This window comes from Vipera berus, assembly GCF_964194415.1.
Source record: "Vipera berus genome assembly, chromosome: 4".
Lineage (NCBI taxonomy): Eukaryota > Metazoa > Chordata > Lepidosauria > Squamata > Viperidae > Vipera > Vipera berus.
Genome location: NC_138206.1, coordinates 93,010,825 through 93,031,381, shown reverse-complemented (window position 1 = coordinate 93,031,381; position 20,557 = coordinate 93,010,825). Strand labels below are relative to the sequence as shown.

The 20,557-nt window shown below is 35.3% G+C and overlaps 1 protein-coding gene across 2 annotated transcripts in view; it reads right to left on the bottom strand.

The window, feature by feature from the left end:
- TUBGCP3 (tubulin gamma complex component 3) overlaps positions 1 to 20,557 on the bottom strand; it is a 78,052-nt gene that overhangs the window by 16,305 nt on the left and 41,190 nt on the right. For both annotated transcript variants that reach the window (XM_081326606.1, XM_081326605.1), the window contains exons 12-17: positions 10,970 to 11,080; positions 10,223 to 10,331; positions 7,678 to 7,867; positions 5,039 to 5,174; positions 4,359 to 4,427; positions 2,271 to 2,406 (exon numbers count right to left, since the gene is read on the bottom strand). In XM_081326606.1, coding sequence (XP_081182732.1) covers positions 2,271 to 2,406; positions 4,359 to 4,427; positions 5,039 to 5,174; positions 7,678 to 7,867; positions 10,223 to 10,331; positions 10,970 to 11,080 — 751 coding nt within the window. The remainder of the gene's footprint in view (positions 1 to 2,270; positions 2,407 to 4,358; positions 4,428 to 5,038; positions 5,175 to 7,677; positions 7,868 to 10,222; positions 10,332 to 10,969; positions 11,081 to 20,557) is intronic.

The following is a 20,557-nucleotide window of genomic DNA, read 5'->3' as shown; positions in this document are numbered from 1 at the left end:
TCCTAATGAAGGATTCAAACTGGGTCTCATGAACCAATTTGGAGTGGTGGTTAGAGAGCTGGAATAGGAGCATGGTTATGGTCTTTTATCATGGAAGCCAGCTGGTAATTTTGAGCCAGTCACTTTCTATCAGCAATATTGTAGACTGTGAAACAAAAAATAAAACAGCTACCACACTCCATCTGGTGGATTGTGGTTCATAACTCACAAACGTGTAACAATCTTACATTCAGCGTAATGGAACTAGACTGAAAATTTCCAACAACTGACTTAACTGATCAAAATATTTCATCAATTAAACCAATAATTATAAGCTCTCGGTTGTTTAGAAAAACAAATGTTCCACAATATTCATTTATTTTTAAAATTATCTAACAATCTCACCAGTGTGGTTGCTTATAAAATACTCATTTAATCTTCAGAAATTAAAACTTCTTAGAGGCTTGAAGAAGAACTACCCAACAAACCTATACAGGTAGTCCTTGCTTATTAACTACCTTGTTTAGCAAATGTTCAAAATTACAATGGTGTTAAAAAAACACCTAACTAATCCTTGCACAATGTCTTTCAGTCATAAGATTGCCATTTAAGTACTTTGCAAGTGGTGCACATTTATGATCACTGCAGAGTCTCATGATCACAGGATTGCTATTCAGATGCTTTGCAACCATCTTGGGACAACCAGAGTTAATAGAAAAGGCAGAAGTAAAATTGTAGGCAGAAATAAGTTATAGCCATATGATGTTTTAATTAGCAACCATGCTTAGTGACTAAGTTGCTGATAAAATGAAGTTTTCCAATTAGAAAATGGGAGCACCTGACCAACTTTGGCAGGATGCTGAGGTGAACAGAGGACCAACAGGGAGTTTTAAGGCTTCAGACTAGAATGCGAAAGAGTTGAAATAACATTCCAGAGCTCATTTCCGTAGGCAAATCACTAACACATTGTTGCCAAATAGTACAATATGGATTTTTCCGTACAGTCAAAAGCTCAACCAGCTTTTTACTTTTAACTTAAGCTGCAATAAAAATTATACAGAAAAAATAAACACTGCAAAATAAAGGAAACATACCAAAAACAATGAGATTTCAATAGGGCAGTGCAGTGGCAGAAATGTCCAGTGTCATTATACACTGCTTTGGCAGAAGGTATCTCCCGAAATAAGAGAATAAAAAAGTAAGAATATTCCTATTCCGCATATCCAGTTGCAGATAATTAACACACATATTCTGGCAGCCCAGTGTCTTAAATAATACACCCCTTGCTTTCTATAAACGGCTATGTCACAAGTAGTAAAAGTGAAGAACTGCATCATTTTTTGAATAGATGCCTTACAGATGAAATGAACTCTAACTTAGCACCCCCTCTACCACAACAAGGCTGCCATCCAGAGCCCTACAATGCCAGTGACAGGAGAAGATGAAAAACGAAAGGATAGACAGTAAAAACTCAAAACTGTAAAGTACTACTCACAAAGACTTGCTTGCTGATATCTATGGAATGTGATAAGCTTTACTGTATTTAAATGTATAAATAAAATGTCTAAATGTATAAATAAATTTAATTTATTTACAAATGAAATACAATTTATATAAATAAATATTGGGCTAGTTTGCAAATGTTGCCCCCTTCTGGTAAAAAGAACTACTCAAGCTGTCAGTGTTATGGGTTTTTCTATGCAAACACTGGAGGGAAGATAAATTACTACCCACGTGGAAACCTAACCAACAGAAGGCAGCTATCCTTTTGGGAAACTGACTTCTATATTTATTTATTTATTTAATTAATTAATTAAATTTCTATACCGCCCTATTCCTGAAGGACTCAGGGCGGTTTACAGGGCAGCATAAAATACAATATAAAAGATAATATAAATTAAAATAAATTAAATTAATTAAGCCCAACAATTAAAACAATGTTTAAAAAGCTGAATATAAAGGTTAGAAGGTAGCTAATTAGTAAAAAAATAATAATTTCCATAAGTTTATATACCATGTAAAGTATGCAATTGGGTTTTTTCTATTGTAGTAAAGTAGCAGCTAATAGCAAGTATATCTGAGCCTTACAGACAGAACATCATTAGAGCCTATTCATTTTGAATTTAATCAAATCAGTTCAATGATCACAATGTACGTACTCTAAACTTACTCTAGATTTAATTTAAACTTCCAGAATAACCTGAAGAACATTCTCTTATGTTGATAATCTGAAGAATTATGGATAGAAAAACAGCAACTGATGTAATTATTCACTGAACTTAATCCCTTACCAGGCATATTTTTTAGAAGTTTTGCATTGCACATATGTCCTTTCCATATGTCAGTAAGAATATATTCCATCCGTTTTGCTCTCCATAGGAAGTTGAACACCCTCAGATAGTGGCTCATACACTCTCGTGTAAACATCTGCAAATAATAGCAACATTCGATCATAACCTTTAAAACGTCAAGTACTGCTGCTTCCATTGCTTCAAGTATCTCTATTAAAAGGATAGTGCAACAGCTTAAGATCATTGACTGAAAAAGCTAAGTTATGAATACAAAGACTCAGTCAAGTTAAAGTCTTATTATTAAGAAGTCTCATATTAGTAGGTAAGGATTTCTCTTGTTCCTCTCTGCTACAATAAATACAAGGAAAACAGCATGATGGGGATTTGTGTTGTGCAAAAGAAGCTCTGGGTTCATTTATCTCAGCTTCCCTAGATTCAAGTGCTTTTGTACCTGCTCCTTAGAGCATCTTCAGCCAAAATATAGGAGTTATGACAAACCTTTTACTAAATACACATATTCTGAATGCACGAAAAAGTTAAGGTCTGTGCTGCAGTCATGATTAGCTACTGCTTCAGTTCCTCATCTGAGTGGATAGGGAAAATAGAGTCCCATTAATCCCCCTCTACATTATGCTGTTTCATTACCAGAAATTATTGAAGATATAGAAAATAACACATTCTATTGGACAAATAAATCTTTAATAGCTAAGATTCAGTTGTTAGCATCCTCCCAAAGGAGTAAAATCCCCCTTTCCTTGAGCCTTACTGCCTCAAACTGTGTTTTAATGCCTGTTGAAATGATGATTTGTGTTCACTAACTGAAAGATCTTTTGATAAAATCTGAGAGAGATTTTTGCATCTAACTCAATAACCAAAAAATGTTTAGAAAACAGTTGTTTTTTTCACATCTATAGATCAATCTGAGAAATGCAAAGCTTCAAGGGCCAAGAGCATACTTTATCATTCAGAAAAAATACATTTGAATGTAATGTTCTACATTTTGACATCTTTGCCTAGTATACAAAATTAAATAAAATATTAAGAGTTCTAATCAAAAGAACTATGCTTATTTTCATATCTTATTTGATATCATAACAACCTTAAACAATTAGATTATGAATGGTGGATGGAAACTGAAAAAGTGATTTATCAAAGCAAGATATAATTGTTTATATTGATAGATGTTTACATACTTCCCTTGTCCAAGATTCCAATGTCTACTGGGCTTCTTTATTTTCATGATATATAGCTAAATTCTGTTCCTTATATAGGTTAGGTTGATTTGTTTAAGGAATAATCACATTAAAGAAAATTATATTATAAACTATAGCTATAATAAAATCCTTCCACTACCTTTCAATTCTCAACATGTGAAAGATTTATTATAATGAAAGGAAAATACATTAAATGGTTAACAGCATGCTACAACAAAAATTAAATATTAAGGAACTGATTACATAGCTCTATAACTATTCATAACTTATGGGGAAGGATATAGAATATACAAATAGATTAACAGATGTTAAGTTAGATATTATCTTCCTTTGATTAAACTATATGTAGCAAATACCTTCTGACCAAACTTTCATTTTTGACACCTTGTTCAGAAAGCACTGTTATTCTTTACATATAGTAAAAGCATTTTGAACAATGGTGCTATTTTCTCATCTGTTTTAATGAATACTATATATCACACTTATTTAAAGAGAACAAATAGGTTCCCGAAAATACATTTTATAGTTCACACAAATTATCCCAAATTAGTTGCTACAGTTTTAGAATAATGGCTGAAAATGAAAATCCATTTATTAAGTACTTTCTAAAATCTCCGACAGAACAAATGAATTATTTATTTCAAATAATGATGGTCTTAAAATGTAGCATTTTAACACTCATTAATAATTTAGGAAAATTGAAATTTTGGCTGTACTCTTAATACAATGAGTACATCAAAGATATTGAGCAATCTCTTTAATCATGTAGTTCTAAAAGTACAAAGGCTATTTTAATAACAAGTATTTAGAGAACTAAGTAGCTAATTCTAGGTAGGAGGATCAGAAATGGACAAACCGAGCTATACATCCTTACCGTTGCAATTGGTCCATCCACATGATAGTCTAAACTGAAAACATCCCAACCAGTATCACCTGGAGACACCTTTAAAAAAAAGTTATAAATATTTAAGCAAATCAGTTACATAATTATTTAGCTATTTTCCCAAGTAATCATGATCTAGCATTTAGTAATGATCAGTGGTCAATTGACAGGACATAGTGGGTAAAAGAAACCTTGCTTAAACAATCTAAAATGTTAGACTAGGAGATAACTCTATTTGTCAGTTCACAGAATAAAGGAAATTTAATTGTGACATTTTCTGTTCAGATAAGCAAAAAGAAGGACAACGATGAAGTTACATCTATAACAAATCAGACTGAATAATGCAGCATTTTAACAAAACTGCATCAGAATAAATTCAGCAGAACTATAATTTAAGCCATAATACACCACATAGTAAGCCCATACACATTATGAGTATGCTTAATTCGGTTTATAGCCTTATGTTTTCATTATCAAACATACTGCACTATAATATCCATAAGTGAGATTCATTTTTCAGTGAAATAACAATTAGTGTAAGGTCAAGAAAATCTGACAATCCAGAAAGATGATAGTACTTTGGATGCTGCTGACCTCAGAGGATATTTTTTTTTACTTTTGACAAATCAAATCTAAAGCTATCATGAAATATTAAAATGGCTCAGAAATACCTCCAAAAGTCTAACATCCAAGCGTTTGAGGATCTCAGGATTATCAAACTGTGCGTTAGTTGCCCTGACAGCTGTTTCAAGGATTCCTGTCAAATTATGCTGATACAAGGTTGTAGCTGGTCTCGCGAGTTCTGGCCTATTTATAAATAATATAAATAAAAGACAGATATGCCATTGTTACTATATCCCATTTCCATCCAGCTGTAGATGCAATGGTTTTACAATCAGTTGTGAAACTGCACAAAAGAATATGCACATTTTCAAGTTTTCTACATCACATTATTTTTTGTAGTTGCAAATACTCAAGATATAAATTTCAACAATAGCAACAACTCTAATCCACCAATCATTCATATTTCAGTTTTAGCTACTGCTAAGCTTGTAAGCCGCCCTGAGTCTTCGGAGAAGGGCGGGATATAAATGGAATTAAAATAAAATAAAAAAAATAAAAAATATCCAGGGGTCAGGATACAGAAGCCAATGAAAATGCCCACCATAGCAGTCTCTTCCATTCATGTTCAACTGAACTCATACAGAAACTCATAGTGTTTTTCAAACCTCAGGTCATATCTGAATTAACCTATTAGCCCTGCAACACAATTTTTCCTTTAATATAAAATCTTTTTAGATAATGCAGTCTTTTCTTCTGCTATTTTTAAAGGACTAGGAAGAGATAGTAACATAGAATGACTACAGAAGAATGCTTCCAAACAGCTACACTATCTACAGATTTGGGGAACTTCTTTTGTATAAAAGATGGTTGTCCTAACTAGAATCAATTAGTTCAAAATATATATTGTAAAAATTGATCAGAAAATATTGCTTTTGTATTCCAAAAACTGTTTGAGATGCTTCATTTTAAATTTAGTGACAGAGACTATGCAGTTGTGCTTTTTGTATTAAAGAATATTTAGAACCAAAGCTTATATTCCCAGAACCTGAAATAGCAAATTAAACATTCTATGTCAAAAAGTGTTTATTTCCATTAATCCACAACTCTCCAGTGTTTGACACACCAAAATGTTGTGCCAATTTTCTGTCTCATTATCATTCCCTGCTGCACTTGAGTGTAGAGATGTTACATCAATTCAGCTCTTGGACAAATAGACATCTCTTTGATGTCTGGCAAGCAAATGGAATCCTTTGTAATGAAAAATTGGCATTATTGAAGGAAAAGAAATGTAACATGTAGAAAGTCTGTAATTATACTATTGAAATGCCATTGTAAAAGAAAATTCAAGATGCTTTTAAAAATATTGACACGAAGGGAAGTAGGTGGGGTGCTGAATTTAAAAGTACGGGATCCAGGAGTTTTAAAAGCTTGGGATCTGAATAGACATTTAAATAAATATATCATGATATATTCATCAAAAGGTAGTCTTTACTTTCTCTTTGTCAAAATATTACTCTGTGATAGCAGCCACCGAATAGTAAAATCCAGACTGCAGAATTTAAAGTTTTATATCTTCAGGATTTATTTGGCAGCCTACATGTTGAGGCAATAAATAACCAGAAGATACCATATAAATTTAATATCATGGCAATTCTTATTCTCAAATTTACACTCTAAGATGCTGAAAAACAAAACAAGAAGAATGAGAGAATCAATTAAAATTAATGTAGAAAAAAGAGCCGAATTTTAAAAGATTTGATTGATACTATTAATGGCTGATGCACAAACAATTCAAATAGTGCAATCCATTCTCTATTTTATAATGTATGTATAAAGTCTAATCATGTCTGAAGTTATCTTAGTGAAAAGGTATAATGTAAATTTAATAAAGTTTTAAATACAGAGAATGAGAAGGATTATATTTTAGATTAATAGTGCAATTTTATGAACATTTATTACGCAGTAAATATAGCTGTTTGAACTAAAAGAAACTTACTTTTGAGTGTACACAGATAGGATTGTACCATCAGGCTGCAATCCTATGCACACTCACCTGAAAGTAAGTTGAATGCATGGTTAATATCATATGAAGAACTTTCAAAAACTTTTAAAAGAACAGATACAAGAGATCAGCTTTTTAAAAGTTGGGGAAACTGTTCCACCAAAATTTAAAAGAACCAAATATTTCCCAATAAAAACTTGAGAAAAAAAACTAAAGTAGAGTGATTTATCACTGAATAAAATAATAAAGTGATAAGATAAAGATATATATTATAAATTTCAATACTGGGCTTCACAGATACATTTCTTTCTTTGTATTTTTCTTTAATTAAAGAATAGGAAAAAAGAAAAATAACAACTGTGTGTATGTGTGTGTATGCACATACTGAGACACATAGAATTTCTCAAGTCTTAGTGCAGCTTTAGGTTTTAAGCTTTAAAAGAATAAAGCTGCACTTTTGTGACACTCTATATATGGTGTTCTATATAAGTATATAAACTTAGAAAGTTTTATACAAGAGTTTCAGTAAAGGTTCTTTTTGTACAGAACATTCCTATACTGATGAGTTCCTCTCCCGTTTTGTAAGATAAATAACAATCCTCTACAAGATAATATTCTATATGTCCAATGAAATAGAATTATGTTATAAAAGCATCACACCTGTATTAAACGTTAAGGTGACAAATGATAATTTTTACAACCACAGATTAACAGAATCATCCCTCTAAATCTGCATTTACTTACTTTAACAAGTCCATTAAATGTCTGATAAAATCTCCTTGACCAAGGAGCAAATAACGTCTCATGGCTTGCATATGCTCTAGTAAATTGTATTTCTTATTGAGCACATCTAGCAAGTATTTGCTGGTCTCAAAATATGCAGCATCTATTTTTCCCTGAAATGCATTTTCCAAATCAGTGAACATTTCAGCAGCTGTTACAGGAAAAACAAGAAGTTACCAAGATTGCAAAACAAGCAAAACTTATTAACTCTTGCACTCAGTAGGCTGGATCTTGAGAACCTGATTGCCGAAGAACAAGCTGGGTTTAGAGAGGGGAGAGGCACCATAGATCAGTGCTTAGTTCTTCATCATTTGATTGAAAAATATGCATCAGATACACCTGCCTTTATGGATCTTAAGGCAGCTTTTGACATGGTTACAAGGACTAAGCTATGGGAGAAGCTGGAAGCTGCCTCAATTGATCACAGACTCCTCCATCTGTTACGTGCCTTACATTCCAAAACATCCCTCAAGGTGAGGTGTAATATGCAAGGGTCAGTTGAAACTCAAAAGGGAGTTAAAGAGGGGTGCAGTTTGGCCCTCTTACACTTCAATTTTTACAAAAATGATATGGTAAAATGGTTAAATAATCCAAATTACCAACCCCCCAAAATAGGTGACCGAAGCTCTGCTGCTGTATGCACATGACGCTGTGATTCTCTCTAGGACTCCAGTTGGCCTTAAAGGAGCCTTGCGAGCCCTTGTCCAGTATTGCAAGTATAATAAACTGGACATAAATTATGAGAAAACAAAGGTTATGGCTTTTGCAAAAAGGCCAAAACGGTACTCATGGTATTTAAATAGCCACAAAATGGAGCAGGTAACCACCTTTAAGTACTTAGGGGTGGTCATCCATGCCACTGGCTCACAAAAAGCCCATGGAGAATACGCAGCTGCCTCTGGCCAACGATCAGCGAATGCCATTCTTACAATTTTTCCACACAAAGGGAGGACACTATGTTCCAGTTGCAATTTAGCTCTTTCTGTGGCAAGCTGCTAGCACAGCTTCTCTATGGGACCTTGCTCGGACCCTCAGCTTCGTGTTTTACACCACTGGAAAGAATTCAATCCAAATTTATCAGAACAATTCTCCAGATGCCACAATTCTCCAGATGGCTCTGCTAGATTTGCTTCATCATTGAAAGTCCAAGTGTAGAGGTTGGGGCTTCTCCTTGACCCAATGACATACGATGCAAAGGGTGGAGATAGTAGCTAGTTAACTTTTTATTAACTTAAGGCACCATGGCGCTGGGGTCTTATCTACACATATAGAATTTGCCCTGTTTTTCATGTCCAGGTTATACCCAGACTAGTCTATGGCACTGAGCAATATGTGAAGTTTTCATGAAAATTGGCTTTACCTATAAATGTTATATGAACTTAAGGACCAAAAATCCCAGGTCACAGGCTCACCATTAAGATCAACAGACAAAATAGATGCTTAAACAGAAAATATGAGTTGGATCATACTGAACTATGACTGAACTAAGTTATGAAAGAAGCTCCCAACTGGGTGTCCCCTAGGGCAATGGTAATGTCACCAGCTAATCCTGTCAAACCAAAAGTACCTTGGTGTTTCTGACAGGAGTATGATGTGATATAAATTAATATAGTATGGTGCTTTGAGATTTAGTTCTCCAAAAATGCACAAATAAATGAATATGCAGTAGCAGTTGCTGGGTGATCTCAAGAAAAAAATGCAGCTGCTTTAAAGACAGGAGACAGGTGATATGCTTGCGCTCATACATACTGAAGAATATTTTCAGAAGTAAATCCAAAGAAACAGTTTCTTGTATATAAATTTTCAAATAATAATAAATTTGAAATTGTAACTGGAAAAATAATTACAGTTATGTGAAGTTTTCAATCAGAAATTCAAGTTCATGAACTTGATCATATCTTTAAATTAGCTTTACAAAATATGTACCTTTAGATCAATTCAATTATTTAAATAAAATAAATATAAAAAATATAATTTTTTAAAAATATAAAAGCCACTTTCACAGTTCGAATCAGCTTTTCAAACTTTTGACAATTTGATTCAAGGCACAAACTAACCTGATTTTTTTTAATCAAACACATAATTCAAATCAGATTTAACTAACAAATAATTTGTCATTCTGCATATAAGCTAAAATGCTCAACATGATTATGACTTTTGTTATTTAAACTCCTGCAACAAGAAAATAATGAACTAGCAACATCGTTATGCTTAAGCACACTATATATGAGAGTGCACTATATATTTAGAATCATACAACCCAGTATTCAGGTGTTTCTACTTCTCTTAAAGAAAGACTTTATGGTACCGTACAAGCCAGAAAACCTTGGCTCTTGAACTTTTTACACAATATTATTGTTTCAGATAATGATAATCTGCAAAATAATGAAGTCAAAAACAAAGCTACTCCTGAGTTTCTATGTAATCTTAAGACAAAATTCTGTATGGCAAAAGTTAACAAACAACCTATATAAACTAGTAAAGTAATCTTATTCTAATTTCATACCATCTTTTGGAGATTCTGCAGATTTGGGCACAGCTATCATCTTTGATGATGGACTTTGGTCATGACAAACCTGATGTAAGAAGTTTATGGATTTTCCTATTAGGAGAACCTAAATATAAAAAGGACATTATTTTTGAAGTTTTTTAAGAGCAGAACATTTTCCCTTTCAAAGCATTTTTCAGGGAGTACACTTTACTTATTAAAATAAAGCATACAAAAAGCAAACAACAATAAATGTACAAAATTTACTCCAGCTTTGATAGCCCCTTCCAATTCTATGCTCAGACTTAGCAAATAAAGAGGGGGATTCACCTTGGTTTAATGATGGATTTATCACTTTGGGTGCCAGGCTTAGTGGAATGTTTTCACCATTTATTGGGAAAAAAGAAGTGCTATGTGCCCAATTTTGGAGACTTATCTGAAGAAAAAGTCTCTATAGCAGTGGCTCTTTGACCCAATTGCCCCTTGTCCAAGTCCCAAATAATGTCATTATACTCCCCACCTGTGTTATTTCACACAAGTGGCTTAGCAGTAGCAATTCCAAACTGGACTCTCACAAAAAGCAACTATAAATTGCCTCTTATCCATGGGATATGCCAAATTACCCACACCTTAAGAATCACTGCTCTATAGAATATCAACTTTTATAAGGTATGCTTCCATATTATGTGTGTGTATATCTGTATATGTGTGTATAAGTTAATTTTAAAGTGATCAGAACATTCTACCAGGTTTATTTTTTCATACCTTTCTGGAATGATCCATTGTAATGAAAGAAGGAATCATTGATTTTCTTAATGTATATTTGTCATGCCACAACCGATCTGTTTTCACTGTAGGATCTGAAGCTACAAAGAACTGTGGATAAAATAGTTTCATAATAAGCCTAAATATGATACACATATAATCACATGTATTTTTCTATATATAAAAACTATTATATATTTATATATACTGTAGAATGATAACAGTTGGAAGGTACCTTAGAAAACATTTAATTTAGCTCTCTATTCAATACATCCTTATCTATATTTTTATTAGAATATTACTTTTGCTTAGTCATAACCTATTGGCAAAAAAAGTATGGCTTATTTATTTTTTAAAACTTGTGTGCTGTCTTGCAAAACCAAATTTTCTCATGGTAGCTTATTATAGAGTCATTTAAAAGGTATTTATTTTTTAAAAACCATCAATTCACAGCAAAGAGATATGAATACATGCTGCACAAAATTGGACAATTTTAAGCCTTTCTGTTAGCCTAAAACATTAAGAAATGAATCATGTCATAATAGCATCCAGTTTGTTCAGAATCTAGTTAATTTTGAGCTTCATAGGGCACAAAATCAATTAAGTATAACCTAGAGAATTTTTATCTTTTCAAAAAAGAAAATATCTAATTAAGAAATACACCTAGAGAAAACTGAACCATGGTGCAGAAAATTTTAGTCCCCCCTACTCTTTTGCTTATAGCCATAGGTTCCTAATGCATATTAGATCATCTGTTAAATAATTCAAAAATAAGAGCAATCCCCCCATTTATTATCTATTTCCCCAATGTTATAAACAAAACAGAAGAATCCATGGGAGTCCAATTCTCTGAGATTAAAGTATATGATCCAAAAAGTGTCTATCCCACAGCTCTTCAGCGGAGAGATCTCACATTAGAAAAATTCAATAGACCAATGTAATACAAAGTGAATTAAAATATATTAATCATGAATATCTAAGGAATATACAACAATTTTGGCAGAACATAATATACAACAATTTTGGCAGAACATAATATTCTGGGAGTTGAAGTCCACAAGTTATAAAAGGGCCAAGTTTGAAGACCCCTGCATTAGAACTTAGTTTTGAAATGTATCTCTCTTGATAGATACAGTACCAACACTTTGACGTCTTCCTTCCCATAGGATAAACTTCTTTCTTTTTCTAGCTACGGTAAATAACCTCTGAAGTATCTTAGACACTTCCCCGTTGAGGAAACTGGGCCTCTGGGATGGCCTCCTGTAGGAGTTCTATCTGTTTGAACATTATCTTTCTGAAAAAAGTTAAAAACAGAGGTTTTCCAGGGGGCTTTGGGGGATCTAATATCATGTGTTGCTTTCGGACATTTATTTGTAAGATATTTTTGTTTGATTACTTTTGTATGTTCATTTTATTAAATTGAGCCACCAAGAGTTTTCAACAATTGTGAAGAGTTAGAAATTGATGAATAAATATTTAATTTTTTTTACTTTATTTATATCCTGCTTTTATTATTTTTACAAATAACTCAAAGGGTGACATTCTCAAAAATTATCAATAAATTTGCATATTTCTCTGCTGGTTCTCCACAATTATGGCTGGACACCCCATCAACAGAAAAGCATACAAAATTCAGGCATTAAGACAAATATAAATTGGTACATATCACCACATCTGGTTTAAGAAAGTAGTTTATTTCAATCCTGATTTGGTTGCTTGCCTTGCTAAATGCCTCCTTTCCCCAAGGCCAAACTTCCCCTTTTATCTGTCTGCATATTCATCTTATATCTCAATATATTCTTGCTTTGCTCATTCCCTCACTCTCTTTACTGTGGTAATCGGGGATCCTAACCTTACATTGCTCCTACTAATATATTACACAAAATGAGGGGAAGGATCTTCATCTGTTCATTCCTCAAAATAAATACACACAAACTTATACATGCATATACTTTGTAATGTAAGCAGTGGTGGGATTCAGCCAGTTCGCACCACTTCGGCAGAACCAGTAGCTAATTTTTGGTTGCCCAGGCCCAGAATGGACTTCCGGAAGCGGCATCCACACAGAGAACCGTTTGTTCACATATTTGAATCCCACCACTGAATATAAGCATTATTAAAGTATTAGCATTGCTACATGTTATTTATAAGGATGTTTTAAATCCATTTTGTTTCAAGTTAAAAGAAAGAAAAAGATAAAATTGTTTACACAACAATGGAAGTGGACACATTTAAACAATATTGGGACTTACTTCTATAAACAAGGTAATAAATCTCATTATATCCATTTTAATGCAAACACATTAGTTGGATGTCTTTGATCACTATCTTCACTATCAACTACATGCAATTTCTGAATTAAGATGTTTCAGCTATTTATATGCATACATCCTAATCCCATGAACCAGACCTTTTCTGAAAGTAGATTACTCTGTTTTTATGTAAGAAACCATAAGAACTTGTAAAGACCTCCTATTTTCAGTTTTTAAAATTTATGTATGAGTAGACAAGATCATATGCATCAGTATAAACCACATATTCATGTTATGCTATGCAAAGAAGCACAAGCAAAAAAGGAACAAAATATGGATATATGAAAAGCAGCGAGGGGGAATAGACCCCAAAACATAATATTCTATCCCCCTCATATACACATTTGGACTGCAACATAGTTAGTAACTCACAAATATGTATATACCACATGTACACTTACTCATTTAGGAAAGTATGTTTTAAAGGACCATTTTCTAAAATTGACTATAGCTATTCTGCTCAACAACAAGCATGAAACCATAATTGAAGTATTAATGAGAAAAATATGGTTTTAAATCCATCAGACAATTAAATCATCTTTCAGAACCGCTCATTTTATAACCAGGGCAAAGTAACATGCAATGAATGTATTTAGAAAACACTATTTTTATATTTAAAAAAATACAAAAAGCAAGAAGAGCATTTTATAATAATCCAATGAAAAAAAGAGATCTTGGAAAGGGTGAAGAAAACCAAGGTCAACATAATTGCAATATAATTATTTTATTGAGTCACTTTACCCATTCAAGGTTCTTTGAGTTTTGTTATTATATCTAGTACAAAAAGAATTACAGGAGAAATAAGAAATCATAGTACAATCTAACTGATGAACAAATGCCAAGGCCTTCCAACCAACAGATAACAGGGGTGATTTTCTGCTGAGAAAATTAAGAGCCTGTTTACAAAAGCAATCAAAGTCCCAAAGGAAAACCCACATTTTCATTTGCCCCAATGTAATGAGGCCCTCTTCCCCTCCAAGGAAACACTATATGACAAGCTTTTGTAAGGGTCATATTCAGCAGGATATTCATATTTGCTACAGTAGAATGTTCTTGGGGCTTTAACCCCATAAGATTTCTATATCAGATGGAACTTTTATTTTACTAATTAAAGTTCCGTATTTATAATGAATGTTGGGCATTAAGCATCTTCTAGTACATACCCAAATTAAATGCTGACTGTTAATGGACATCCTCCATATATTTTTACTTTAACTGAGAGAATTTCTCTTCCAACATGGCTGCTTTTGAAAATTTGTGAAGTTATTGAATTTATAATTTATAATCTATTTCAGCAAATATTAAGGAATATTAGATTTTTAAAAAATAAATAAATCAACTATTGCATATTTATATTATATCTCTGATAAATATGGGACATGATTCCTTAGCTCCTGGTCGTTTTATCCTAATATGCATAAGGTTTTTTTTACATCCAAACCATATTTGATTGGTTGGTTTATGAGTTATAGACATTGGACCTACAAATAGAATAGAATGGAGTGGAGTGGAGTGGAGTGGAGTGGAGTGGAGTGGAGTGGAGTAGAGTAGAGTAGGGTAGGGTAGGGTAGGGTAGGGTAGGGTAGGGTAGGGTAGGATAGGATAGGATAGGATAGGATAGGATAGGATAGGATAGGATAGGACAGGACAGGACAGAATAGAATAGAACACTTTATTTGGCTAAGTGTGATTAGACACACAAGGAATTTGTCTCCACTGCAAAAGCTCTCAATGTACATGCAAAGCAGCAGAGTAGTAATAATCATAATAATAATAATACCAATAAGAGGGGGTAACAAAGAAGATAAGAAGGATAATAGTCACCATCATCCCAAAATAATAAATCCCAAAACAACTGGAGCGCCACTTGAAAACCATTGGCATTGATAAATTCGCCATTAGTCAATTGCAAAAGGCAGCCTTGCTAGGAACTGCTTCCATCCTGCAACAATATCTGTAATGCCATCAAACATACACATCTGCCTATCCCAGGTCCTCGGTAAGGATTCGATGGGTAGACAAAAATGCCAAATCCAGTCTGAACATCTGGCTGACTGTGCGATGATTAATAATAAATAAATAAATAATAATAATAATAATACAGCTATACAACATGGGTAAATATATTTAGTCATAAAAAAGTTTTGTGAGAATTAGGTATTCAGCAAAGTGATGTCACAAGGGAAAAAACTGTCCCTGTGTCCATTTGTTTTGGCATGCAATGCTCTATAGCGCTGTTTGGAGGCGAGGAGTTGAAACAGTTTATGTCCAGGATGTGAGGGGTCTGTAGATATTTTCTCAGCCCTCTTTCTGACCCACACAATATGCAGGCCTTCTAGGGGAGGCAGGCTGATTGCAACTGGTATTTTGCCTTGCTATCTATTGGAGCCTGTACCTGTCGTGTTTGGTTGCCATACCAAACCAGACAGTTATAGAAGTACAAATGATAGACTCAATAATTCCTCTGTAGAACTGTATAAACAGCTCCTGGGGCAGTCTGAACTTCCTGAGTTGATGCAGGAAGAACATTCTTTGTTGTGCCTTTTTAATGATGGTTCTAATCTCAAGTGTCCATTTCAATTCCTGGGAGGTTATAGAACTCAAAACTTGAAGGACTCTACTGCTGATATTATGCTGTCTAATATAGTAAGAGATGGTAGAATAGAAAGGCTCCTCCTAAAATTCACTCTAACCATGTTCAGATCCTGACTGTTCCAGCTGCACCACAGGGCCAGTTGTTCAATCTCCCATCTATATGCAGACTCATCGCCATCTTAAATGAGACAAATGACTGTTGTATCATCTGCAAATTTCAGTACTTTAACAGAGGGATCCCTAAAAATGCAGTCATTGATATATAGAGAAAAAAGAAATGCAGAGCACCTGTGCTAATGGCAGAAATACTCGATGTGATTTTCCTTAGCTTCACCTCTTGCTTCCTATCTGTCAAAAACCTAATAATCCACCTAGAAGTATGGACAAAGACAGCTAACTGAATCACTTTAGAGTGAAGAATTTCTGGAATGATGGTACTGGATGCCGAGCTGCAATCTACAAAAAGGACCTATGCATACAGTAATGGTCAAAATTGTGGAAACCTTTTGGGAAAAGTGTACATTTGAGGTTTGATGGCTAATAACACCACTTTTATTTGGAGTAGTACCATAAAATTATATATCAATGGAAAGATTGTGCTGCCACCATGTGGTTGTTTGGGGAAATTATAATATGCTAACTTGACTTGGTCAGCCGACCCCTCCTACTCTGTGACGTGCCTCCTCCTTCTCCTGACTCTGTGCCTTCACCCCTCCCCTTCCTGGGACGGATTTCCTCCTTCTTCTCCCTCGGTGATTCTCCTCCTCCATAACTGGCAGATACATGTGCAGACACTGTGGGTCGTTACTGTCTTTTTAAGAAGGCAAGTTTCAGCTTAGACAGGGTTTATAACAAAGTCCAATGTACAGAAACAGTTTTCAGCATGCACAGGAAATGCTATTAAGTTTGTGCGACCATGTGCTTTCACAAGATGGTGGATTGCACTGAGCTTGCTTGCAGATAACACACAGACATATGGATTGCAGGCAGTAGGAATTCAAACTGTCTTTTGACTATTCTGGATCAGACTGTCGTCTAATGATTTATCCCCTTGCTAAGACCCCTGTGCTTGGCCTGTATAGGCGGATATTATCACTGTTAACAGCCCTTGCCAGATAGCAGAACTCATGAAAGTACCTTTATCATCCAGAAGTACCTTTATTTGCATGCAGAGAAGATTACAGCAGAGAAGGTGAGGTAGATGATGCATGGACGGTATTTTCAAGGTCAAAAGACAGTAACGACCCACAGTGTATGCATGTGTATCTGCTGGTTATGGAGGAGGAGAATCACCGAGGGAGAAGAAGGAGGAAGTCTGTCCCAGGAAGGGGAGGGGTGAAGGCACAGAGTCAGGAGAAGGAGGAGGCACGTCACAAAGTAGGAGGGATTGGCTGACCAAGTCAAGTTAGCATATTATAATTTCCCCAAACAACCACATGGTGCACACTCAGCTCCCTGAATGTCTGTGTTGTTGGAACCACGCTGCATCCAATCCTGCTTCAGATCATGGCAGGGAGCAGCAGAGTCATGCTCCAGTCACAAATGTCTCATCTTCACGTACTGAAGTGTGTGGGAGAGATTTCAGTCACAAATGCTGTGTCAAGATATGTCTAGTCAAAATATATCCAGTGGGTCAGCCTGAAAAAGCTACCAGGATGTATGCCATAATAGATGAGCAAAGCAACAGATCCCTGGTCAAACCCAAATTCTTTGATATCTTTGGCATACAGGGACATGCAACACCATATACGCTCAACACCTGTTCTGGTCATGTAGAGACCTCTGGCAGAAGAGCTAATGGGTTCATGATCTCTCATATCAAAGCAAAGAAGGGCATACCATTGCCATCATTGGTTGAGTGTGACCAAATACCAGACATCAGGGAAGAGATTCCCACTCCAGAAGCTGCATATCACCATCACCACTTAAGGCACCTGGCTACTGAGATTCCTCCAATGGACATGGATGCTGACATCTTAGTCTTGCTGGGAAGAGACATTCTCAGAGTTCATAAAGTACGTTAGCATTGCAATGGACCTGACGATGCCCAAATATGCACAAAGACTTGACCTAGGCTGGGTAATAGTGGGAGATATATGCATAAATAGAACACGCACACCATCAGAGATCCACTCCTTCAAAACTCACGTGTTGAGGAATGGGAGTGTATCTCACTTCAGACAATACCCTCACCACCATGAAGAAAAGGAGAAGCCTCTTGACATCATCCAGGTATCTGATGTTATTCCCATCACCTGTGATGATAACTTAGGCAGCACAGATACTACACATGATGACAACAAAACAGCCATGTCAGTTGAAGACAGAGAATTCATCAACATAATGGACACTGAATTCTCCAAAGATAAGTCTAACAGCTGGGTAGCACCACTACCTCTTCATGCCTCAGGAGAAAGCACAGCTGAGGTCTTCAATCTTCAAGATCCTGACATCAATCCAGAGATTCATCCTGAAGTCAAGACCCTTCTCCCCAGATCTGAGCAGAGAGCCATCATGGACTGTCACCGCTTTGAATGGTTCTCCAAGTGGACAAGGCTTGTACGCATCATTGCAAGGTTAGTCCATATTGCACAATGCTATCACATCAAATCTAGTGACACTGAACGTCAAGGCTGGCACCTATGCCAAAAACCTCTCTCTGCAAAAGACAACTGCTTCTGGAATCGATGGAAGATGGAGTATCTTTCTCTTTTGCAAGGTCGCAGAAAATGGCAACATCAGAACCCTAATCTCCAAGTTGGAGACCTTGTTCTGCTCAAGGACCAACAAGCTCAAAGAATTGACTGGCCCAAGGGTCTCATTGTGAAAACCATTCCCAGTGATGATGAGAAGGTAGGTAAGGTGGAAGTAAAGGTTGCAAAGCAAGGCACCATAAAAACTTTCATCAGACCCATCACAGAACTTGTCTTGCTTTTGCCCCTTGAGGACTGAACTCGTCACCTTTCCTGGTTGGATCCTGACTTCAAGAAGAAAAGTGATTTGAACTTTAATTTAGACTATTTAAGGCCTGTGACGGCAATTCTTATTATTGCAATATGTATGCATGTTTATTTCTTATATCTCTCAGGTTTTCAAGACAAGCAAATCACAAAAATATATTTGCATTTGAATAACTACCGTTATATGGTTTCATAGTGGTATTCATAATACCAGACGGGGAATGAGCTGCCACCATGTGGTTGTTTGGGGAAATTATAATATGCTAACTTGACTTGGTCAGCCAACCCCTCCTACTCTGTGACGTGCCTCCTCCTTCTCCTGACTCTGTGCCTTCACCCCTCCCCTTCCTGGGACGGACTTCCTCCTTCTTCTCCCTCGGTGATTCTCCTCCTCCATAACCGGCAGATACACATGCAGACACTGTGAGTCATTACTGTCTTTTGACCTTGAAAATACCGTCCATGCATCATCTACCTCACCTTCTCTGCTGTAATTTTCTCTGCATGCAAATAAAGGTACTTCTGGATGATAAAGGTACTTTCATGAGTTCTGCTATCTGGCAAGGGCTGTTAACAGTGATAATATCCGCCTATACAGGCCAAGCACAGGGGTCTTAGCAAGGGGATAAATCATTAAATGATCCAGAATAAAGATAATTTAATCAAGAATGTAATGCAATAACATTTATGAAGGATTTGCTATTAGAATAGCAGTTATAAAGAAGAAAAGTGAAACACATAGAAAAAAATGAGATATACAAAAATTATCACCATAAAAAAATGAGATATACAAAAATTATCACCATGTCAGTTAATGCTTACTTGGGTAACCTTTAGCATGAATTACGGCCTTACAACGTCTTCCTATGGAGTGAACTAAGTCCTTTAGTTCTGCAGCTGTTATAATGTGAAACCAAGATTGAATGATTGCCTATATTAACTGGGTTTTATTTTCAATTGGGTTAAGGTCTGGACTATTGTAAGCCGCCCTGAGTCTTCGGAGAAGGGCGGGATATAAATGGGATTAAAATAAATAAAAAATAAATAAATAAATATTCCCAGGCCATTTCAGCAGTGGAATATGAGTATCTTGAAACCACTCTTTGCACACAGCAGCAACATGACATGGAGCTGAATCCTGTTGAAATATAAATGCTTCATTGTCTTGGAAAAGATCATGTGTGGAAGGCTTCAGTTTGGGCTCAAGTATTTCATTAATGTATTTTTGGCCATTTATATTCTGCCCACACCTTTTGATGTCATACAACCCAGATCATAATACTGACTGGGTGTTTCACGGTGCACGTAATGCAATCAGGATGCTTCTCCTTACATATTTTATGCCATCACTTCCAAACAGGGAGGTCTTGGTCTCATCACTCCAAATAACACTGTCCCATTGTTCCTCTGTCCAGGTAACATGGTTTTTAGCCCAGTTTGGTCTTTTCAACCTTTGTTTGAGAGATAAAAGTGGCTTTTTTTGTGGAATTCTAGATTTTAGGCCAAATTCCTGCAGCCTGCGCTGAACAGTCCTTGCAGTCAACTTCACATTGTATTGCACCATTTCATCTTGTATACACTCAGATGATTTTCTTCTGTCACATAGGCACAGTCTCTTAATTCTTCTATCATCACTTGCTGTTGTGCACCTTTTCTGCCTTTACCAGTGTGGTTTTGTAGTGACTGAGTCTCCTTATACCTCTTCAAAAACTTAGAAATGC